General features: G+C 43.8%; 1 protein-coding gene across 1 annotated transcript in view; it reads right to left on the reverse strand.

Annotated features, from left to right (window-relative positions):
• setd3 (SET domain containing 3, actin histidine methyltransferase) overlaps positions 1–25,565 on the reverse strand; it is a 96,500-nt gene that overhangs the window by 45,971 nt on the left and 24,964 nt on the right. The window contains exons 2-5 of the mRNA XM_050061963.1: positions 9,635–9,757; positions 7,312–7,404; positions 5,873–6,021; positions 3,670–3,742 (exon numbers count right to left, since the gene is read on the reverse strand). Coding sequence (XP_049917920.1) covers positions 3,670–3,742; positions 5,873–6,021; positions 7,312–7,404; positions 9,635–9,737 — 418 coding nt within the window. The 5' untranslated portion in view covers positions 9,738–9,757. The remainder of the gene's footprint in view (positions 1–3,669; positions 3,743–5,872; positions 6,022–7,311; positions 7,405–9,634; positions 9,758–25,565) is intronic.

Here is a 25,565-nt window from a genome sequence, read left to right on the forward strand (position 1 = left end):
GTGAAAAGTTAATAAAAGCTTTATAAAAATCGCTGTGATTATCAAAAAACAGCGTGCAGAACTAGAGGCTGGGCGGGGCTTTATGTAGGGGTCTGGCACACACAGGGCATTTGTCCTCAGTATGTGACATGCAGCAGGCACTCATCTCTCGCTGTGCTTGTGTGATTGAAGAAATGTTCGCACTGACAGGCTCACTCTCTATGCTCACACTTTGTTGTTTACTATATATTAAGTATCTCACGACACGAGACGCTACGACGAGTTTAACGGAGCTTCACTTCACTGCTGCATTCTGCCTCACTGAGACTGAGAAACCTGACGCCGATGCATCTTGGCTCATTTGCATACTAAATAGTGATTGGGTGTTTACTGGGGGGAGGGTCTCTGCCGACTGCAGACAGTCACACACAGCCGGCACACAGGACGGAGCGGAGTGGAGACAGATGAGAAAACTTTTCAGTTTTGTGCCTTTTTCGGCGGATTTGATTTGAGGGGGCAAGACATTTGTTTAAAGGGGCATTGCCCCCTCTTGCCCCTGCGTAGAACCGGCCTCGATCAAGGTGCACGTTAGAGCAGCCTATGGGATGTACATGATGTACATGTAGTGCAAATGACTAACAGCAGCAGATACGGAGTGGTGCAAATGGTTAAAGTAAAGTGAAGTGACGTGCACAGTGTAAAAACAGACAGTCAGCAGCAGTTTGTAATATAATATAACGATAATAATAATACAACACTGGGGTGCGGATGTAGTGAGTCTATGTGCAAAACAGCAGAGGTAATCTTTATGTGCAGTGGAAGGAATTACAATCCAGGGGCATGGGGCAGAGGGGAGAGGTAGTGGATAGAGTTCAACATCCTGAAAGCCTGGTGGATAATGGTTTGTGAGTTTTGTGGAGTGGGCCCGGAGGCTCCGGTACCTTCTCCCCGAAGGCAGGAGGCTGAAGTGGGCGTTTGAGGGGTGGGAGGTGTCACTAGCAATGCTGATAGCTTTGCAGGTGAGGCGGATGTTGAAGATGTCTATGAGGGAGGGAAGAGGGGTACCAATGATCTTGCTGGCTGTATTCACTATGCGTTGCAGAGTCTTCCTTTCTTGGCCAGCGATGTGGTGTTGTTGGTTCAGGAGAGGTCCTCAGAGATGTGCACCCCCAGGAACTTGTTGCTGCTCACCCTCTCAACAGCAGCACAGTCATTGGTCAGTGGGGATGCTGTGGAATTCTTCTCCTGAAGTCCACGACAATCTCTTGTTCAATCTCCACATTGAGGAAGAGATTGTTGTCCTGACACCACTGCACCAGTCGGCTCATCTCACTCCTGTAGTTGGCTTTATCATTGTTGGAAATGAGATCCACCACAGTCGTGTCATCCGAAAACTTGACAATGTGGTTGGTGCTGTGGGTTGGCACAAAGTCGTGGGTCAGCAGTGTGAAGAGCAGTGGGCTGAGCACACACCCCTGTGAAGCCCCTGTGCTCAGCGTGATGGTTTTGGAGGTGTTGCTGCCGACTAGGGCTGCTCAATTAATCGAATTTTAATCTAGATTACGATTTGGGCTGTCAACGATTATGAAAACAAAATAATCGACATAAAACGATTATGCGCTTCCTATCAGTTTACTCTCGTTGTCTTGTGTTGCAAATGAAACGTACCTGGAAGCCGCGCATGTGCGATACCTACCCCTCCCCTCCTCTCCTCTTTTCACTCCACCAGCCAGTCAAGTAGGTGAACTACGAGTAATGCGAGGGGCAGGTGATCGCGGAAGATTTCAAAAACAGCGTGTGGAAAATGGCAGAGGGAGAGCGAGAGAGGTTGGTCTGTGTGTGTGTGTGTGTGTGTGTGTGTGTGTGTGTGCGCGCGCGCGCGCATCGGGGCCGAACTCCGCTGTGCGCAATACAGAGAGCAGAGGAGAATTTTAAACGCACATGTACAGACAGAAATGACATGCCGTCGTGTAAACAATATGTCATCACGTGCGCCGCATAATCGTTTGCATAATCATGATTTCAATTTTGATCAAAATAATCGTGATTATTATTTTTTCCATAATCGAGCAGCCCTACTACCGACCCGCACATTTTGTGTCCTCCTTGTTAGAAAGTCCAGCACCCAGTTACAGAGAGAGGTTTTAAGTCCCAAGTGTCCAAGATTTTGTATGAGCTGCTGGGGAATGATTGTGTTGAATGCTGAACTGAAGTTTAGGAACAGCATTCGCACGTATGAGTTCTTTGAGTCCAGGTGGGTGAGGGCTGGATGGAGAGCAGCGGAAATGGCATCCTCTATGGACCTGTTTGACCTGTATGCAAACTGAAACAGGTCGTGGGAGGGCGGAAAGATGGACTTGATGTTCTGGATGACCAGCCACTAAGTATTTCATGATGGTGGAAGTCAGTGCTATGGGCCAATAGTCATTGTAGCTGGATGGGTGGTTCCTCTGTGGCTTTCTGTCCAAGTTGTGATGTTTTGATTTATTTCTTATATCCAGAAAGCAGTGGCGACTGTATCGTCTGAGCAACGTAGACGCTGAACTATGCCCACACTGACGTAAACACAAAGCACAAGAACATTCACTGGAACACACAATTTTAGGCACAAAACTCGGAGAGAGAGGGGCCGCTGCGTCCACGCCGCCATCTTGATCTTGCAATGGCCTATGGGCTGCAACACATTTTTTCATGGATGGATGGATGGATGGATGGATATAGGTAAGAATGAATCATGGATGTACAAATTAAATATTCCATCCTCAGCTGGAGTTCAACTGTCCACTCCAATGCTGTTGAGCATAGCAATGATTTCTTTCTATACTGTGTTTTTTTTACTTCTTTTGATGCCACTTTTCAGGCTACCAAATAGAACCAGTCGGTTAAACTGGACATGGGATTTTAGCATTTCCAGTCCAGAGAAGTTTCTCTTCTTGGCCGTATTATGTTGCAAACTCTAGGGGCAGGGCCTCTAAATCGAGAATACATTGGGACGATTGTTTTCAGCTGCCACATTTATCAACACCTGAACATTTCTACACTGTGATCGGTGAGATACCAACGTTTCATGAATGACGCATGAACCCTACTATAAGATGATCTCTGTGCTCGGATGTGCGCTGGTTTGTACGTTAAATTGAAAAATGACGGCCAGTGTGTGTTCTTTGTGTTACAAATGACATTAAATGTTGTTTATCACAAAAACAAATTACATTATCAACAGAAATTGTGAGTGGGTAACATTACAATGGTATTTATTTCTTGAATAAAAAGATTTTAAACTTTCTGATTATGCAGCTAATTAAATACTCTTGTATTTAATACCACAACAATCGTTTAACAATTCCTTCATGTTTTACATCATCATCCTGGGACTTGTATGTCTGACAAAGTTGTAAAAATTCAGGTCATCAGCTTAAGAAAACATGTAATCACTGGGAGGTTGGTCCATTATAAGGCATAATAGTCAATAGTCAGTGGACTGTGATCTTTTAAAACAGATATTCCAGAGTAACTGGACAAAAAAAAAAAAGGTTTTGTTGCAATTCACAAGAATGAGTAGAGATTTAATTTGGTTGTTTGGCTATTTTCCTGTTACACCAAGGATGATTCTTAATTGATCCTGGAATTAGACCATTTTCTTATGGGGCCCAAGGAGCTAGATGTATACTTATAATTTGCAGTCCTTACCCAGTACAGAGTTTTGGGCCGACTCCACAGTCATTAGCATCTTCCGGGGAATCCACAGGAACAGTTCCTCTGCCTACACACACACACACACACACACACACACACCAATTGAGGCTGTTGCCAAAAAGCTGCATTATTTAGCTTTAAACATAGCTTAGCTTTAACATAAGCCAGAACTGGCCCACTAAAGGCTCCAATCCGGCCCACAGGATGACTTTGCATGCCTAATGTTGTTGCACTTCCCAAGGCTAAGAGTTGCCAGGTTTCAGGAGCAAGTTGAAGTGAGTCGCTGACCTCGGGTAAAATGTTGCTTCAGAGGCTTTTCACCCTGATTAGAATACAGTTCTCTGGAAAAAAACAACAACAAATACTTACCATGGTCAGACTTAAAGATATTAAACATGATGCAAAATATTGTCAATCAGCAGCCTCAGTACAAAAGAATCTGTATCAGACGTCTATCTTAAAAGGTCCAGTGCGCAAGATTCAGGGCCATCTACTGGCAGAAGTGGTATATAATACTCATACCTATGTTTTCATTAGTTTATCATCACCTGGAAATAAGATCTGCTGTGTTTTCCTTACCTTACAATAAGCTGTTTGTATCTATGTGCCAGTGTTAATTTCATTGTCAAAAGTTTTTCATCAACAACCTTTTTTTCCATGACAAAAATGGGATAACGAGGAGCTAAAATAGATCTTGATAATAAAAACTGAGATGAAATTCATGTTTTTAATTTGTGTTGATGAGACAAGATTTGACATGTTGACATGAAAAGCAGTGCTTGTAATCATTTTCAAATGCCGCAGGAGCGAGAGGCTGGCAAACTCCAGTAAATAGTCTGCACCAGGATATTTGCTGGCTGCTGAAAGGCAGTGGAGTGAGCAGCCACTGACCACCAGACTCTGTTGATCCTCGCAGGACTCCACTTAGGACTCCACTTAGGACTCCACTTAGGACTCCACTTAGGACTCTCCACTTAGGACTCCACTTAGGACTCCACTTAGGACTCGAGTTTAAACCTCCAGACTAACATGTTGCACATTAAGAAAGAATTCAGGCTTTAATTAACTTATTTCTCTGCTTCTTAACAGTGAGATGGATAAGTCAGAGTTTACAGTGACCCTGGGTACAAATCCTAGTTGTCTCAGATTAGTTATTTTCGGTGTCAAAGTTTTTGAGAGCATAAATGGAGAGATGTTGAGCTTTTCAAATGATGATCAGTAAGTGTGTGCTTGTAAATCACCCCTTAAACCTGTCAAACACTGCTGCAGAAATAACAGTTTGTAAGTGTGTAGAGATTAGACTAAACATAGGATAAAAATGACTAAAATATAACTAAAACTACTAACTAACTAACAAATTTTTTTTTTTTTTTTTTTTTTTAGAATTTTTTATATTTTTTTTATATTTGATGTATGTTTGTATATTTTTTTTGTATATTGCATATTCTGTATATTCCACTTCTTGCCTAAATTTGCGTATTTATGTCAATTCTAGTACATTGGGAGCAAGTCTACCGGAGTCAAATTCCTTGTATGTACACACGGACTTGGCGAATAAAGCCGATTCTGATTCTGACTAATACTAAAATAGCTGCCAAAATTAACACTGCCAAGTCTGGAGCGAGTCCTCTTCCACAGAGTCTGCCATGTTGTTCTACAGTAGGGCTGCATGATATTGGAAAAAACTGACATTGCGATGTTTAATTTTTGCAATATATATTGCAGTATTAAAAAAATACAAGAATTTTCACCAGATGACTTCAATAGCTCTATTTGGAAAGAATAAGGTTGACTCATCATGACACCATTGTATTCATATATTACCCTTTGATTAATCGAGGCTGAGGTCAATGATCTAACATGTCATACTCCAGTGTTTCGCCTACCATTATATTAGGGCGTCGCCCCGACCCCCAGACGGCACCAACCGGAAAAACTGAGGCATATTGTTGGAACTGAACTTCTTTTTCTTAAGATGTCTCAGACTGTTCATCATCTGCTCTATAAATGGATGAACATTTTCAAAATGTACTTCTTTACATTAAGGAGAGAGGGAAATTTGAAGGTGTTGTCATTTATCAGTTATTATAGATAACTGTATTGCTCTTGATTCTGTATTGCACTGGGGGTCAATGGAGTGGTTTTAATACTGTAGAAACTTCAACAGTGTAAGTGCCCACTGCTGAGTTGACCTCACCTTGATGTCTCTAGTGGCCTGCAGGCCGTAGCCCTCCGTACCAAAGTTGGCCACTGTGAAGCCGTCACAGGACGCCCCATTTTCCCGAGCCCAGGACAACAAGTCTGGAAAGCAGTCCTCTCGGCTGCCCTCAAACAGTATTGACATACCTACAAACACACACACACACACACACACACACACACACACACACACACACACACACACACACTTATCACCAGGCCCATATGGAACTCCGCAGATTTTACACATATAGATGCTGGTTGTAAAACTCTGTATGTTGTCACTGTCTCCTCCACACTGTAAATGTGTGTGACAATGTGTGTTGTATTCAGTCAGAATTTTCTTTTCACATCAGCGGTGTGTCAAGGGGCTATATTCAACTTATCTTGCATTGTAACATGCATTATGACAACTTAATGTTTATGTTTGTTTATAAATGAAGTGGAGGAGCCTACAAGTGTTTTGTTTAGTTTGTCTCAGAGGCTGCAGAGCGACTCCGCAGCTCCACTAAGCTGTCTGCTGCTGCTGCGAGAGATCAAATTTCATTGGGGGCGAGGAAAAGTGCGAGGGAGTCAGCAGTCATTCAGTTTGTTGCCCTAACCAAAGATACTGGATTACTACTGTACTATACAGTATAAACTATACTGTACTATTACTACTATTATTACTGGTTTATCCACCGTCTTTGCCCTAACGTCTTGGTGGCCTTCTGCTTCTTCTTCTTGTGTAACCTTGTGTGTATTGGCGGTTAATACAGCATTACCACCACCTAGTGGATTGGAAGTGCATTACACCTATAATGGGCTTGTATTGGGAAAAATAGCTCAAACGCGACCCCCAGTGGTGAAATTAGGTATATAATTCGATATATCGGTTCGGTTAGATATTTAACTTTAAATCAAACCAGTTGGAAAATTTTCAGACCGGCACAATCCTATGGTGTAGTGAGAAGAAATGTCAAAATAAGATTAACTGTTAACAGATTGGCAAATATATTTTTTGTTTTCTCTGCTCCATATTGAACTTCCATTTTGTTGATTGACTTTTCCGACAAATGCTTAATTTCTTTTCTTCAAGTATTCATGATTAAATCAAATTTCTGATTCAAAGTTTCTACTAAAATGTACATGGTGGTTCTGTTAGCCTGCTTGAGGTAATTTTAGATTTTAATGTATTGTGTGAGGTTAATTTTTTTCCAAAACAATTGTTATCATAATCACAAATTAATATTGTCTATCACATTATGAAAAAAAAAAAAAAAACACATTCTGCAGAATTCCACAGATTTTCATTTAGGATCACTGCTGAAAACAATTAAAAGTGATTCCATTTGGGCCTGCTCATCACTTAGTATTTATTCATTAGAGTGAAATAAAATGTTAAAAATCATTCATGTGAACAGTAGAAATACTGTGTGCATGGCTGTATACACTCACCTTTCTGTTTCTTGCGGATCTTCTCCACCAAACCTCTGATCTGGATGTACTCCTCCCACTCTTTACCAGCAGAGGGTGCAGCACTGCTGCATTCTGAGGAAGCACACACTGACCATCAACACCTCAACTCTAGCAATGTAATTAAGTGTAAAGCCAACACACACCTTCACTGTGACATGTTAACTTGACTATACAACACATGTGTAAAACATGGCACCATAGAGAGCAAATCAATACTACATCATACTGTGTAAAAACTTAATGCACATCTGGTGTGAGCTAACTCAATGTGATGTAACACTAGTTGTATTGTCTGACAACTGATGCTCACAACTTGGACATTACTGACTGTACGTGTGTTAAGGGTTGGTAACACCTAGGGCTGCCATCTTTTAGCTTGAGAGAATGTGTGCTTTCAGCTGCTAGGAGGTTTATCTGTGCTCACTTCTACCTCCTTCATCTCTGGTGTTTCAGATCACTGAAGACAAAACAGACACAATCACCATACTAAAACTGTTTCATTATGGTGTTCCCATTGATACCTGTGATACCTCCCCATACCCTGGTAGCTTTTCACATCAGCGGCGTGTCAAGGGGCTATATTCAACTTATCTAGCATTGTAACATGCATTATGACAACTTAATGTTTATGTTTGTTTATAAATGAAGTGGAGCAGCCTACAAGTGTTTTGTTTAGTTTAGCCACTAAGAAAAAGGGATTGGAATTTTTTTTTTCTTTCAGTTTTTATGTGCTTGGGCCATCATTAATAGAAATCAATGTTTCTAGTGTAGTGGTTAGAGCACTCATCTTCCATACGGAAGGTCCAGAGTTCAAATCCTGCTGGGGTCGACGTCAGCAAAAGCATGTGCTCGCAAGAGGTTCCCACCACCGAATCAATCAGGATCAGATTCCTTAAGGAGTAACTCTGGAATCTGAGCCAAGTCCTCAAACAGGGGTGCATCCCAAGCCCACTGTAGATGGGAGGTTCCAGATGAAAAACAGGTTCTAATGTTTATTTATTTTCAAAATACCCCTTAGTTTTTTTTTAGCAGTTTTGTAGGCCAAACAGTTGAGAAGTCACTTCATGGTAATTGGAAAAAATAGATTAATGACTAAAATTAGGGGCGTTGGTAGCGTAGTGGATAGTGCCAGCACCCCATGTACAGAGGCGATGCCTCGCCGGAGTGGTAGCAGGTTCGACTCCGGCTTGCAACCCTTTGCTGCATGTCAACCCCCACTCTGTCTCTCACCCCATTTCAATCTCTCCTGTCCATTAAAGGCAAAAAGCCCCCAAAAAACAATCTTTAAAAAAAATAATAATAAAATTAAAGTCACACTGATATATTTTTTTGTCATCAAATACAGAACGGACTAATGTTACATATATGTTGGAAACACCAAGGGTTCTCAAAGCTAATTTAAGAGTTTTTAAGACCAATTTAAAACCACCTAGAATGGAATTTAATGCCTACTTGAAGGCCATGCTGGCAAAAGTGTGAAGGATAAATGCAATATCTTTAGATTTTTAGCTTGAGAAATAATTATTTACCAAATCCTTGAATTTAGTAAAACATTTTAATACTCACATTCTTATGTGGTTTATACAGCTTTATGAGGCTTGTGTCTGTACTTTAGTAACAATGAATGATAAAAGATATTCATTTGTTGCATTACGAGTCCCTGTTGCTTCTCTGTGTCATTCTACAGTGAAATATCAAACAAACTTCCTAAGTCTCAAAATTCTGTCTGCTTGCTTTTTTATTAACAGTATTTACTTGTAATTTTACTTTCAGTCCTTAATTGTATTTAATATCATAAAATTACTTTTGATACTTAAATACAGCAAATATCAGATACTATACTATACTTTTGCTTAAGTAATATTCTAAATGGGCAACTTTAACTTATACCAAAATCATTTTCTGGTAAGATAACTGTACTTTTACTCAAGAATGGCTTTTAGGTACTTTATCCACCACTGCTGAGAAGGCATACTTTTTAAAGATACACTGACACCTAGTGGAATTTTTTTAGCTTAACATGCCTAAACCAAATGGTAGAGATAGCTCACTCAGGTTAAGTTTAACATACTTTTCATTAAGATATAGTGACTCAAAATGGGCTCTACCAAACAGTTGAGCAGGACATTACAAGGGGATATACAGTATGCTTTTAAAACAAATAGTGTACATGCCTTCTTTTGTGTGAGTTAGCACAGACAGCTCTGTAATCACTGGAATGTAGAATGAGCGTGTAAAAAAGACTTTTCCCCATGTAAGGAGTGTGAAGGTGCACTGGATGTAAAACTGATGGTAAACATACTCTGCAGCAGTTCAGAGATCAGGTTCATCATCTCCTTGGGGGAAACCACAGTACTGGCTCCTGAGCCTGACTTCTGAATCTTCACTCGACTCTTCTTTCCCATGGTGCTTATGGATGACTGGGCTGAGAAGATAAACCATTATTACTGTTAGCTGTGAAGTGGAAAAAGATAACAGCTGTGAGGAAATGTTGGTCTAGTAGAATAGAAAAGTACACACAGCATCTTATTTTTTTTTAACAAAATAAATTTACACTTTTAAATAAGCCACATTTCTACCAAGCAATCCGGTATGGTTCAGGTCAGTTCGGTACGCATTTTTTTTAGGTTTCCACTGTGAAAAGTTGTGGATGGTGCCAGTGGAGCAGTTTCTTAACCTCCCCATTTTTCCATCACTCCTCTGTTGGTGTACCACAGGTCTGGTACTAAAAGGTGGAGCCGTGAACACTGCAGTGCATTGACTGGTCAGTAGAAGACAGTAACTCAATTAGGGCTGGGCGTTATGGCCTAAAAAAATCTCAGATTTTTTCACAAAAAATCTGATTCACGATTTAAATCGATTTTTTCCCCTCCTAGTTAAAAAAATATATATATTTGCGGCCTGGTAGCACATACCTAGGGTCCAAAACTTTCAGCATGTGAATAAACCCCAGCTTTTCCACGGTAGCCTATATATGGGCACCATATCTCTTGCAATATACATGGCGACTGCATCTGTGATCGCTTTCCACTGGACCCCTTTCTTATCATACGGCAGTGTTTCCCCTACCATCATATTGGATCACAACAGAAGTCATTTAAAGTCACCTTTCCTATAGAACAGAAGAACCTTGTCCTTTTATTAAACAAACTAAATAGCCTTATGTTACAGGCTGAGCCTGATGTGTGTGGGTGTGTGTGTGTGTGTGTGTGTGTACTTGATGTAGGAGGTATGAGACGTTAGTGCACCGGGTGTGGTGTGTGACGTCAGATGGATGCGCCCCAGGAAGAAAGTGAGGCATGTGCTATGTTGTTTACATCGAGCAGCCACAGTTAAGAAGCCTACACAGTTCTGCATGCTGTTTTTGAGTTATTTCCCTCTATGTAAAAGTCAGACACTGATGAGAGAGGCTGTGCATCATCCCTGCAGTGCTGAAAATAAAGTGCCGTTCTTTAACGCAGACGAAGTCCTGTTGTTTATGTGTTGTTGCCACAACGAGCTAACACAAGCTAAAGGAGCTAATGGTCTTCGGAGGTCCCTTTACTACGGTTCGGGGGTCTGCCAGCTTGGCGTTGGTAACACTTATTTATCTTATTTACACAACGGCATGTCATTTCTGTCCCTACACGGTGCGCGTCTAAAATCCTCCTCTGCTCTCTGTGTCGCGCACGGCGGAGTTCTGCCCTGATGCGTGCGCGCCCACACACACACAGACAGACAGACACAGGTGTGCACACAAAAGCGCTTAAGAACTTGTTCCCTTTCTTGAAGGAGTTCTTCCCCACTCGCTGCCATGTTGTGTATCAAGCACGCGAGGGGGGAGGGGTGAGCCCACTCTGAACTACGGGAGTCCAGTGTGGAGCGGCGGTGGCGGATTTTAAATAGAAACTCGATTTTCGTCGTCGTCGTCGTCGTTGTCCTCCGCTTATCCGGGTCCGGGTCGCGGGGGCAGCAGCCTCTGCAAAGAAGCCCAGACAGTCCTCTCCCCAGCCACTTCCGTCAGCTCTTCCGCGGGAACCCCGAGGCGTTCCCAGCCGGGTGATGTAATCCCTTCAGCGCCCCGAGGTCTCCTCCCGGTTGGACACGCCCCAAACACCTCCCAAGGGAGGCGTCCGGAAGGCATCCTTACCAGATGCCCGAACCACCTCAACTGGCTCCCCTTGATGTGGAGGAGCAGCGGCTCTACTCCCAGTCCCTCCCGGATGTCCGAGCTCCTCACCCTATCCCTAAGGCTGAGCCCAGCCACCCTGCGGAGGAAACTCATTTCGGCCGCTTGTACTCGCGATCTCATTCTTTCAGTCACTACCCAAAGCTCGTGACCGTAGGTGAGGGTTGGAACGTAGATCGACCGGTAAATCGAGAGCTTCGCTTTTTGGCTAAGCTCTCTCTTCACCACAACGGACCGGTTAAGTGCCTGCATCACTGCTGACGCCGCCCCAATCCGCCTGTCAATCTCCCGCTCCATCCTACCCTCACTCGTGAACAAGATCCCGAGATACTTAAACTCCTCAACAGGAAGGACCTCCCCCCCGACTTGGAGTGGGCAATCCACCCTTTTCCGGCTGAGGACCATGGCCTCAGACTTGGAGGTGCTGATTCTCATCCCAGCCGCTTCACACTCGGCTGCGAACAGCGAACAGCCCCAGCAAGAGCTGGAGGTCACTGTTCGATGGAGCTAGGAGGACCATGTCAACCGCAAAAAGCAGGGACGAGATCCTCCCGTCACCGAACCTGACACCCTCCACCACTTGGCTGCGCCTAGAAATTCTGTCCATAAAAGTTATGAACAGAACCAGTGACAAAGGGCAGCCCTGGTGGAGTCCAACCCTCACCAGGAACGGGTCCGACTTACTGCCGGCCGCGCGAACCAGACTCATGCTCCTTCGGTACAGGGACTGGATGGCCCTTAGCAAGCGGCCACCAACCCCATACTCCCGGAGCACCCCCCACAGGATGCCCCTGGGGACATGGTCGTAAGCCTTCTCAAAATCCACAAAACACATGTGGACTGGTTGGGCAAACTCCCATGCCCCCTCTAGCACCCTGGCGAGGGTAAAGAGCTGGTCCACAGTTCCGCATCCGGGACGAAAACCACATTGCTCCTCCTCAATCTGAGGATCAACTATCGACCGTACCCTCTTCTCCAGCACCCTGGAGTAGACCTTACCAGGTAGGCTGAGGAGTGTGATCCCCCTGTAGTTGGAACACACCCTCTGGTCCCCTTTCTTGAAAATGGGGACCACCACCCCGGTCTGCCACTCCAGAGGCACTGCCCCCGATGTCCATGCAATGTTGCAGAGGCGTGTCAGCCAGGACAGCCCTACAACATCCAGAGCCTTGAGATATCCAGGACGAATCTCATCCACCCCCGGGGCTCCGCCGCCTCGGAGTTGTTTCACTACCTCAGCAACTTCTGCCCCAGAAATTGGACGACCCACCTCCGAGACCCCCGTCTCTGTTTCCTCACTGGAATACGTGTTGGTGGGATTGAGGAGCTCCTCAAAATATTCCTTCCACTGCCCGACAATGTCCGCAGTTGACGTCAGCAGCTCCCCGCCCCCACTGTAAACAGTGTGAGCAAGTTGCTGCCTTCCCCCCCTGAGGCGCCGGACGGTTTGCCAGAACCTCTTTGGAGCCGATCGATAGTCTTCCTCCATGGCCTCACCAAACTCCTCCCACGCCCGAGTTTTTGCCTCCACGACTGCCACTGCTGCGCTCCGCTTGGCCCTGTGGTACCCATCAGCTGCTTCCGGAGACCCACAGACCATGCCCTGTAGGCCTCCTTCTTCAGCCTGATGGCTCCCCTCACCTCTGGTGTCCACCAGCGGGTTCGGGGATTACCGCCTCGACTGGCCCCAGCGGCCTTGCGGGCGCAGCTCGCAACCGCCGCCTCAACAATGGCAGAGCGGAACAAGGCCCATTCGGACTCAATATCCCCCTCTGCCCTCAGGACGCGGTCGAAGCTCTCCCGGAGGTGGGAGTTGAAGATCATCTGGACAGGTTCTTCTGCCAGGCGTTCCCAGCAGACCCTCACTGTTCGTTTGGGGCTGCCAGGTCTGCGCGGTATCTTCCCCCGCCATCTGATCCAACTCACCACCAGGTGGTGATCAGTTGACAGCTCTGCTCCTCTCTTCACCCGAGTGTCCAGAACATATGGCTGCAGGTCAAATGATACGACTACAAAGTCAATCATTGACCTGCGACCTAGGCTGTCCTGGTGCCACGTGCACTGATGGACATCCTTATGTTTGAACATGGTGTTAGTTATGGCCAAACTGCGACCCGCACAGAAGTCTAATAACTGAACACCACTCGGGTTCAGATCGGGCAGGCCGTTCCTCCCAATCACGCCCCTCCAGGTCCCGCTGTCATTGCCCACGTGAGCGTTGAAGTCCCCCAGCAGAACAATGGAGTCCCCAGTCGGGGCACTGTCCAGCACCCGTCCCAGGGACTCCAAAAAGGGCGGGTACTCTGAACTGTTGTTCGGCGCATAAGCGCAGACAACAGTCAGGACCCGTTCCCCTACCCAAAGGTGCAGGGAAGCAACCCTTTCGTCTACCGGGGTAAACCCCAAGGTACAGGCAGAGAGTCTGGGGGCTATCAGAAAGCACACCCCTGCCCTCCGCCTCTCACCCGGAGCAACTCCAGCGAAGGAGAGAGTCCAACCCCTCTCAAGGACTTGGGTTCCAGAGCCGGAACTATGTGTCGAGGTGAGGCCAACTATATCTAGCCGGTAGCGCTCAACCTCTTCCACAAGCTCCGGCTCCTTCCCCACCAGAGAGGTGACATTCCATGTCCCAAGAGCACTCGATTTTCATTAAAACAAATCGGCCTAAACTACAAATTCGAATTAATCGATAAAATCGATTTATCGCCCAGCCCTAGACTCAATGGAAAACAGTCACTCTTGCTCAGGGCTGAGTTGTGGCTGGTTTTGAAGCGTATGTAACCACTGTGGCAAGTCTTACATACATAAGCAGTGTTTCCCATACACTGACGAGACTATGGCGGCCCACCATAATCTAATTTGCCCCGCCATAGTCTCCAAAAATCGGCCAGATATAAAATGCCTTCGGTAAATGACTGTCACTCTGTAGCGCACCTACTGGAGTGCCTACTAAGAGACTGAACAAAATAGCTCATAACAAAACAGGCTGCAATTTGAGTCTCTCTCCATGGGATATTAAAAAATTGCAGGTCTGTGCATTTAGTCCTTCTCAGGCTCCAGCAATACTAAACCCCTGAGATTGCCTGAGAAGGACTAAAAGCTCAGTGACCAAGTGGTAGAGTGTCCGCCCTGAGACTGGGAGGACGTGGGTTCGATCACCGACAGGGTCATATCAAAAAAAAATGGGACCCATTGCCTCCCTGCTTGGCACTCAGCATCAGGGGCTGGAATTGGGGGGTTAGATCACCACATGATTCCCGAGTGCAGCACCACTGCTGCTCACCGCTCCCTCAGGGGATGGGTGAAATGCGGAGAACAATTTTCACACACTCTTTTACTTTAAGACTCACTGCAGCCCATTATATTTTGTTCTGAAAATTACACCGTGCAACCTCTGTGGACGATAAATGAGTTGCAGACTTCCCTCTGAATCATTAGTGAAAAAAAGGAAATACAGCAATTACATTCAGGATGCTGTTTGTGGTGGAAACGAGGGGTCTAGGGGACCCTAAACCTAGGGTCTTGGTAACAAGCCTGAAGGGTTAGTTCCAAAAGGTACCGTACTTAAAGTGTTTGGTGGCAACGGGGCTTTAATGATCAGTCAATGCAGAGGGCTTGTGCCAACACTAACAGGGTTACAGATGAAGGTGTTCCAAACCATAATTTAACATTACACTTAAGTTTAAACCTCAACTACGCGACTTGTCTAAAAGGAAAAAAATCTACTGATAAAACAGTTAAAATTGAACATAATTCTATCTATAGTGATTCACACAGAAAAAATGGTTCATATTACATGAGCAGTTTGAAATAATTAATCACAGTTTTCAATGACCAAATTCTATTTTAAATGCCACTGAATTGTTTGGCTCTTTGCACTGTTCACAGGGCCCAGCACCACGAGGGTTCAGCTAGGCCTTAGCCCCCTCTATTTCGTATCCATAGAAAAATAGTAAAAACAACGATTATTGGTCAAGATACATGTAACCATACCTTTGCTGTTATTTCAGAACCATGAACAGCAGTGTTTGTTATGTGTAGGGGTCAGGAGTGCGTGCGTAAGTGATGCTGTCCAATTGATAGACCAACCACATCACTTGGTTTTTTTTATTAGCCTGTTTGCTTTTTGTGGTTGTGAGTCCTGAACAAAACAGTTTGAATACACACTTATACATTAGCTTCCACTCAGCTGACAAAGTATAAAGTAGCTACGTCACTAGCTACCTAGCTAATTTAGCAAATGAGTATGATTAGCTTGTTGTCACAGAGAGTCAAACATGGGGACATTGGTTTCTAGCATTGTGTCGCACCAACCAGGCAACAACATAGCGTGAGGTCAGCACTCAACAAAATCATTTACCCGCCAGTGTGGCAGATAGCCTTTCGAGATTTACTCGGCAGATGAAAAATCTACCTGCATTTGTTGCCTGGCGAGTAATTCCTTATAAAGATGGGCAACAGGACAGCACCCAAAAAGTAAACAATCTCAATAAATCGCCCCCTGATAGCTGGCTGCAGTGTAGGTCCTAAACCCCGTCCCCTCCATGTTAGATGGACAGGATGCGGGCCAAACTAAAAACTCACGAACATTTCAAATAAAATTTTCCCAAAGATGGTTTCTGTCACTTATCACGCTGATTTTTGTTCATTTGCCAATATATTTGGTTTTAATTAGTTATTTGATGGCAATAAAAATGGCATCATGATTGACAGCTGTGTGTGCCAATCAATGTACCATCCAGTGGTGGTGCTCACAATTAGTCAAATGGGTGTATGGGGCAGGAACTAGATACTGTGAAGATCACTACTGAGCAGACATTTACACGTGTACACGTGTTTGAGATCATAAACGGTTATGAAAAGTTAGTACGGGGGGGGGGGGGGGTTGATACTAATTGTTGACTAACTGTGATAGACTGAAAATGACAAGAAATGGCGTGAGACCGGGTTTGGCAACAGGTCAGTAGCCTACGTGCTCCGTTCTATTAAAACGGCGCGTTTGTTAACGGGGTCGTTAAAGCCAGTTATTGGTGTTAAAGCCAGAGGTTTTAACACCAATAACCGACTCTTAATGATTCTTAATGACACCTTTAAATAGACCAAGTGTCAATGTTCCATTTACATAGACCAATTCAATTTCCCACAGGCCTTAGCACAGCTGAAATAAATGCCTTTACCCTTTGCAGCCACACACACACACACACACACACACACACACAGAAAACAAGATGTATTTTAAGAAATCATTTGAGTCAAGACAATCAGATTGTTTGTAAAACAGCTATGACAACTGTATTCCTCATTTAGAGTATTTATTTCAGACAGTCACTGAAACTGTCTGAGTCAGCTCGAAACATCCCTCGGTTTTATGTCCACAAATGGCCTTAACACCTGAATATCACACCACTTCTTCACTTCTGACACAGAGGTGGCAGCATTTACAGCATTTGCCACCAGCTGCCACTTCGCTGCATTTTTAGCCTTATAATATCCATATTGAGTCCACCAAACAACAGTGCATTTCTGTTATTGAACTCCCCAACAAGAACGTCATCTTCACATTGTGTGAAGTTTCGTTTTTTTTACCCTTTAATGCTACATTTGCCGTGCTCTCCTTCGTGCTGTTTCTTGTTAATGAATATTAATTCAGGGCGTTTCACTGCCCATTTGTAGGCATCTATGGGTAGGGCAAGACGCTCTCTCACCTGTGCCACATTTCGAGTTGATTGTGATTTATGAAGGGAAACGGGCCTGGGACATGCGTGCACACTGTGTTATAACTCAGGATATTTTTGTGCGTAAGCACTTTCTGTGCTTTATTCGTATGTCACCCTTAGTCAGCTTTCCTTGCACACAGTTTTATAAATGAGGCCCCTGGTTTTAGGACCATAGCTGTAGAGTAATAAGTAAATGCTCTGCAAACCCTAAAGATGCATTATGAAAGGTTTTTGGTCACTTTGGGGTAAATTTGAAAACACAGATACTTAAAATACTGACACCATATGAAGTTATGGTGAACACACTGGCAAATAGTTCCTACATACACGTCCAGTAGACACGTGATCAAACTAAGTCCAGTACTCACTCTCATTTTAGGCCTGTATTGGTCTCCACCAGCTCCACTCACTGGGTCTCATTCATGAAACGTGAGCAGAAAGAATTTGTGTGTAAACTGTTCGCAGACGGAAATTTACGTGCATGTCCGCATTCATCAATATCTTTTCGTAGCTACTAACAAAATCTACTCCTGCTCCTGACCACTCGTAGTGCTTGTGTAAATTTAGTAAAGCACATAAATATTGCTTGTCACTATTGGAAATTACAATTTTAACTCGTATTGCGCTGTTATGTACACAATACACAGATGCCTTTGAAACACGTAATCTAAACATGACAAAATATTAAAAATATAACACATTTAGTTAAATTAGTTGGCAATTAGCAGGTTTAAGATCCAGATTAGATTCATGAATTATCTATGTAAATCGACTCAATAGATTACACGTTCTTTCTACATGTTGAATGATGATAATAAAAATATCCGTAAGGACAGCCGGATCACAGCCTCTTCGGCCTGGGTGCCTGGGTTCAGCAGGGGCAGCAGGAGCAGCAGGTGGTGGAGCCACAAAGGAGCACGCACCAGCTGAAAGAATTATTTGATGTAATAAATCTGATTTGAAAACTGTTTAATTTACGTTGTATTAAACAGAGCTTTAGGCTATTAAGATTCAAATAATTTGAAGATGATGCATACAAACTGCTGTAGGCTATATGTTATCTGTATCATTTGTTAAAATAAATGTTAAATAGCTCTACATTCCGATAGGGCTGCCACTAACGATTATTTTCATTGTCGACTAATCTGTCGATTACTGAAGAAAATGAAATGTTTTTTCTTAAGTCCACTTCACCCAAAATTATTTCGATCTCCGCTTCAGAAAAATTCTTTTTTCTTTCTCTCTCTTTCTTTCTTTGCGCCATGACTGACGGGTCGACTGGATTCACCTACACCTCCTTATATGGTGGTCATTGGCTATTCATGGGCGGGGATTCATGCTAATTGCTGATTTCCGGGAGCGCGCTGTCACTTTATGATGGATTGGCATTCATGATCATACACACGTGTTTACGAACAAATCTGAGTTTCGAATCTTGAACTTGAAGGGGGCAGCCCCACAAACTTCCTCACCAGGAATATCCCCAGCTACTATTCTATTTCTTGTAAACAGTCTAGGTAAAAATTTTTACAGGGATGTACTGATCAAGTTGTTTTGCCCCCGATCCTGATCCGACTCATTCAATATTGAGTATCTGACGATTAGTGCTGCACGATTGATCTAATCGCAGTTGCAATCGCGATGTCAGGCTGTGCGATTACATAACTGCATAAAAGGCTGCGATTTGTGATTAAATGTAAATAAATGTTAACATGTGTGCCTGTGAACTGTGAACATGACTACCTCTCCTGTAGTGTGTGGATTTTGTTGACATTACGCCCACACGCTATCCTGGTGTGTGCAGCACGTATGGTCAGATGAATACTCGGCGTGCAGCAGTGACCACCACAGACGCTAAAGAAGAGCATGAACACAACCAAAAACAGGCTGAGCTGGTGGCGAAAAATAACCCAGCACCTATTATATGGCGATACTTTGGATTCAGGTACGGCGACGTTGACCAAAAAGATGTGCTGTGTAAAACTTTAAAAGTTAAAGTCGCCACTTCCCGCAGCAACATGATCAATCTCTATCAACACTTGAGACAGCACAGAGAAAAGTACGAAGAATGCATGCGAGAGAAAGTCAAGCCAAGTAACTTTAAAGACAAAGAGACAACTGAAAGCCGCCAGAGCCTCATAAAACAACAACAAAGCACAATTACGCATACATTTGTAAGTGTCACGCCATACAACAAGACCTCAAAGAGACACAGGGAAATCACGGACTCCATAACAAACTATGTAATAACAAATGAAAAATTTAGCACTTTTGCTCGGTTTCGGTCCACTTGACATGCTGCTGTGTTGTGCTATGGCCTGTTCCCATGCTGGAATTGATCATTTATGTGACAACGCCTGAATGCAACACAGGCTCAGCTCTGCTGTGTGTACAGTGCCGTGCTGCTCTGCCGTGCAAGAGCCGTGTTTGACTGTGGGTAACAGCAGTCTGTTGATGGTCATTTACACACTGTCCATTATAATAACTATGTCAGGCCAGTGCCCCCCTAATATAGGGTAGGGGAAACACTGAATCAAGCAAGAAGACTCATGATACCATTTATTTATTATATTGTAATCGCAATCGCACATTTTTATCAAATCGTGCAGCACTACTGTCGATAACAATTCACGATCCGATACCTCTATTTTTCTAGATAACACAGCTCTATTGTGCACTCTTCAAAGTATCCAATGTGTGTATGACTAAATAGCTGCAATGCAATGCATTAAAGAAGAAATTCACCACATTTTAAAGGGATAGTGCACCCAAAAATGAAAATTCAGCCATTATCTACTCACCCATATGCTGACGGAGGCCCTGGTGAAGTTTGTGATGTGATGTGATGTGATGTGATGTGGGCTGTCCTTTGCTAAAAGATCATAGTGCAAATTATCTTTTAGCTACTGTGGTTACTGTTGTCTCCCCCTGTGGTGCACGTGTCACGTGATGTAAACACGGGTAAGCAAAGCTCATGCTTTCGCTGGTCTCGTACACACGTGAGCGCGGAGCAGAGAGAAGCAGTCAGAGCTACAGGCTACAGTGAGGCTAAAAACAGAGTTCAAATGACGTTTTTCGAAACAACTTTCTATGTCGGGGATTCAGGACACTTGGATCACTACGGATGAGCATGTTGGAGATATTTTGTGGTTTCAGTTTTGTGTTCTTGGACGTTAGTCTGGGGCGCCGTCAGCCATTAGGTGTGCTAGCCGCTCCCCCCGCCGATCTCCGCAAGGGATGTGAGGACTCTAAAACTTCACCTGAGCCTCCGTCGGCATATGGGTGAGTAGATAATGGCTGAATTTTCATTTTTGGGTACACTATCCCTTTAAGTGGATATCCAATCAGTGTTGCTGGTAAATGAAGCAATAAATTTCTCGGTGCATGTTGCGTTAACAGAGAAGCTGAGTTTTATTCTTCCACAGGCGGAAATGCAGTGCCTACATGCACCAGGATGCATTGTGCCCGAGCCCCTGACGCTCAACCGCCATACTCCCCAAACCTGCCCAGCATGTGGAGGTGAGCATCACAAACACTGCTCTGTTTAAAAAAAAGTGAAGGCGTCTGAAATAATGTACTGATTAACTAGAACACTGGGGGAAAAAAACTACATAAAGTTAATAACACTTGTTAGCAACAGCAGAAATCTGACATAAGTTTACTGACAATAGGGTTGGGTCGGTATGAGGGAAAAAAAAAAAACGGTCCGGTTTTTGTGAAAAACCGCATCAAGTCGGTAATACCGGATTTTCTCCACTTGGGGGCGCAATTGACTCATTTAAAATAAAAAACAACCATAGGACAACAGAGTGACAGTAACACGTCGTTTCTTTTATTCCTTACAAATAAATTTGCAGGTTTAGCTTACTCAATCAGTGCAAACAAGGGTTGCCTCCTTCATCTGGCTCAAAGCCAAAGTGTTGCCATGTTGGCGCATTCTTTGATTTCTTCGAGACTAAACTGTCCTCCATTATCGACTCCCCGTCACTGTTAAACAAAGTCCAGGCTACAGTAGAGACCCCCTAGCTAAGTCCCCGCCCCACCCCCACCCCCCTCTCTCTCCTGCTCGCTGTGCGCTTGGCAAAGAGGCAGACACAGATTCGGGCGTACTATAAGCGGAGCGGACTCCGCGAGGAATGTCTAGATTCGGGCGTACTATAAGCGGAGCGGACTCCGCGAGGAATGTCTGCAGTCTTTCGGGCTTCCATAGTCGAGCGCACTTCCGCGTTGTAGTTTCCTGCAAAAATGTCCGTGAAAAATCCCCGTGATGTGAAAAATACATGCCACACTTTTCGCGCATAGGGCTTGCAGACGTCCGCTTTTAGTCCGGGCGGACCTCCGGAGTCTGTTCTGCGTACATTCCGCCCGAGTATGTTTGGCTACAGGCTGTAAAATGATGTCGGTCTCAAAAAAAAAAAACCCCAGTCCAAGACGGAGTACCGAACCGAATTGGTATTACCGAGAACCGACCCAACCCTAACTGACAATATAGTGATAAACAACAAACATGACTTACTCTGTAATGCCTGGAAGCTGTGTATCATCATCACTTTAATAATAAAATCCTGGCTGCAGCGTTCTGAATAACTTGTAGTTTCTTCAGTGACTTTGTAGGGAGACCAGTAAAAAGGGAATTGCAGTAGTCCAAACGGCTAGTGATAAAAGCATGTACAAGTATTTCAGCATCATCCTGAGTTAAAAAAAAGGTCTAATTTTAGCAATGTTTCTAAGGTGAAAAAGTGATGTTTTTGCAACTCTGTTAAAAAGGTGAATAAAATTAAGATCAGAGTCTAAAATCACTCCTAGGCTTGTAATGTGATTTAATCTGCTGGGACAGACTGCCAAACTTTGACTGAAGTTTCTGCCTTTCTTCTAGTGGACCAACAAGTAAAATCTCTGTTTTCTGCTCATTTAGCTTTAAACATTTTTTGTTCATCCAGATGTTAATATCTGTAATACAGGAAAAAAGACTGTTTAACGCACTAGGGTCTCCTGATGAAACAGAGATATATAATTGCATATCATCTGCATAACAATGATAATGTACATTATGAAGATTAATTATTTTACCTAGAGGGAGCATATATAAAGAAAAGAGGATCGGACCAAGGATGCTCCCCTGAGGTACACCATACTCAGCATCAAATGTCTGAGATACAGAATCACCTAGGCTAACAAAGAATTTCCTGTCAGACAAGTAAGAACGAAACCAGTCAAGCACAGCACCAGAAAGACCCATCCATTTCTCAAGTCGATAAATTAAAATGGAATGATCAACGGTGTCAAACGCAGCACTCAAGTCAAGTAAAAAGAGGACAGCAACGTTATTCGAGTCAGCTGCGATTCTGACGTCATTAACTACTTTTAATGAGGCAGTTTCTGTACTGTGGTTAGTGCGATAGCCAGATTGAAATTTATCCAATAAATTATTAGTGTGATTAAATAGTTGATTAAAAACAATTTTCTCTAACAGTTTACCAATAAAAGGGAGATTTAAAATAGGCCTGTAATTGGCTAAGTCACTAGTGTCAAGATCAGGTTTCTTGAGCAAAGGTTTCACCATGGCTGTTTTAAAAGCAGCAGGGAAAATACCAGACTGTAGAGAAGTGTTGACGATTCTGGTAGTGTCATTAGAAAGGCACAAGAGACTGGATTTAAAAAGTTTAGTTGGAATAGGGTCTAGTGAGCATGTGGATGACTTCATTTTGGTTATAGTGGCACTAATTTCACTATCTGTGACTAAATTAAAAGATGTCATAGATGGATGCTCACTAACAGGTAGATCGCAGATGGTTGTTGAATCTGTGACTAAAATACTGGACCTAATGGTATCAATTTTTCCTTTAAAAAATAGTGCAAATTCTTGACATTTACTTTCTGAGTTTTGATCATTTAAGCAAGGCATCGGTGTTGGATTTAAAAGAGAGCTGATCGTGGAAAAAAGGACTTCAGAATTGTGTTTATTTTCAATAATGATTTTTGAGAAATGGGCCTGTCTTGCTTGTTTAACAGCATTACTGTAAATGCCAATATGGTATTTAAGGATGTCAAAGTGAACATTTAGTTTACTTTTCCTCCATTGTCTCTCAGCTCTACGACAGTTTCTTTTAAACTGGCAAATAGCATCAGTTTTCCATGGTAGCTTATGGGTTATTTGTCTTTTTTAATTCTTGGAGGAGCAGCAATGTCTAAAGAGGATCTTAATTTTTTGTTAAAATCAAATATTAGATCATCAACAGCACAGGCATTGGATGGAGGAAAAGTATTCATGCTATCAAAAATCTTGTCCTGGCCTTGTCATCAAGTCGTCTTTTCACAACAGTCTCATTGAACTGAGTTGATACAGACTTGGTGACATTAAAAAACACACAGAAAGGGTCAGAAACGGGAACACGAGTGATATCAGAAATATCTATTTTGATACCTTTTGTGAGGACCAAGTCTAGTGTATTTCCATGATTGTGGGTAGCCCCCTTGACATGCTGCACCAGACCAAAGCTAGCCAGAAGACCTAAAAATTCCATGGCATATAAATCAACGGTATTATTAATATGACAGTTAAAATCCCCAAGTAAAATAATCCTGTCATAACTGGTGAGAGCAATGGACATGAAATCTGAAAACTCAGATAAGAAGTTGGAGTTGTATTTAGGAGGTTGATAAATAGTTATAGTTAGTATAGACTGCTGAGTCTTAATAACCGAGGCTAAGTATTCAAAACTTGAAAATTCACCAAAGTTACTTCTTGAGCAAGTGAAATTGTTAGAGAAGATACTGGCCACCCCTCCTCCTCTTTTATCTTGACGACTCTAGTATAGAAAGCCATAATTTGGGGGAGATGATTCCAATAATATGGCAGAAGCAGTTGAAGAGAGCCAACATTCAGTTAAGAATAAAAAACTGAGACTATGTTGGGAAATAAAGTCATTAATATAAAAGCTCTTACTAGAGAGGGATCTGATATTCAGAAGTGCTAACTTTATTAGTTCAGATTTTGGTTTTGGGCAGACAGGGATTGATTGAGTTTTTTTTCACTAGGTAGCGAGGGTCAGATCTCCTGCGCATTTGGCAGGATCTAAAAGACTTGTAAGAAAGTGACCGTGCATTCAAGAGGCCAATTTGTCTTGATGTGCTGAGGGGTTTAGAATTAGGGGTGGAGTTGGTTGAAATAAATAACAAATTGGCATTAGGGGCCCATGGGGGGGGCAGTGGTGAGTGAAAGAGGAGTTTGAGCTGCCACAGGTGGCGGGGAGGAAGAAAGAGGAGTTTGAGCTGCCACAGGTGGCGGGGAGGAAGAAGTCCGGAAGGGGGTGTGTGATGTAAACAACCGTCAGTCACGTGCAGCGCGTGTGGCAGTTTGTACAGCATGCTGTACAGCATGATGCAAATTAGCGGCTAGCATCCTACTGCCCAGTTGGTTTAGGTGAACTCCGTCCAGCTTGTAGAATGAATAGCGATTCCAGAATAGGTTAAAATTGTCAATATAAGTGAAGTCAAAGTCTCTGCAGGTGGAATACAGCCAGGTATGGAGGCTGCGGATTCGGGTGAACCACTCATCTCCACGAGCCAATGTTGGAATCGGGCCAGATATGAACACCGATTTACCTGTGGTGTGCAGGACGCTGAAGAGGTCTCTAAAATCGGCTTTCGTCAGCTCGGACTGCTTACGAGCAGTGTCATTACATTCTACGTGGACAATAATTTTAGTGACTGTGGAGGGCAGGGAGCGCAAAAGCTCCAGGAGTTCATTTAAGATGACAGGCACAGTAGACTACAGTAGTAGTAGCGAGTGACTGTCTTGAGGAAGCGGACTTGCCTGATGATGGAGTCCCCCACAATTAAGGTGGTTGGTGGGAAGAGGGGGCGAGGAGGTCTTGGTTGGGCCTCGCTTCAATCAGATGAGGGCCGGTTGCTCTCTGGATGATACGGCTTGGAAGCAGCACGGCGAGGGGGAGACCCCAGCGAGTGCCATCGCACCGCATTCCTGAGCAGCTTGCGCCGTGCCGCCGAGCCAGCAGAACGGGATGCACTCCGCCCAGGCCCCGAGTGCGCCGAGGCGGAAACACCGGCTGGAGCCACCGGGACGGGACCGCCAGCCGCAGAGATGGAAACATCAGCTGAGGTGGCTCGCCTGGGAACAGCCCCCAGCTCCAACTTTGCGGTCAGCGGCGGAAAATCACCCATACTCATCCATACTCAGGACAAAGGACTCGTCTCTGTACTTGTTTTATTAGATCTTAGTGCAGCGTTTGACACTATTGACCATCAAATTCTGCTACAGAGACTGGATCACTTAATTGGCCTAAAAGGTTCTGCACTAAGCTGGTTTAAATCTTATTTATCTGATC

This window comes from Epinephelus moara, chromosome 14 (genome assembly GCF_006386435.1).
Source record: "Epinephelus moara isolate mb chromosome 14, YSFRI_EMoa_1.0, whole genome shotgun sequence".
NCBI classification, from domain to species: domain Eukaryota; kingdom Metazoa; phylum Chordata; class Actinopteri; order Perciformes; family Serranidae; genus Epinephelus; species Epinephelus moara.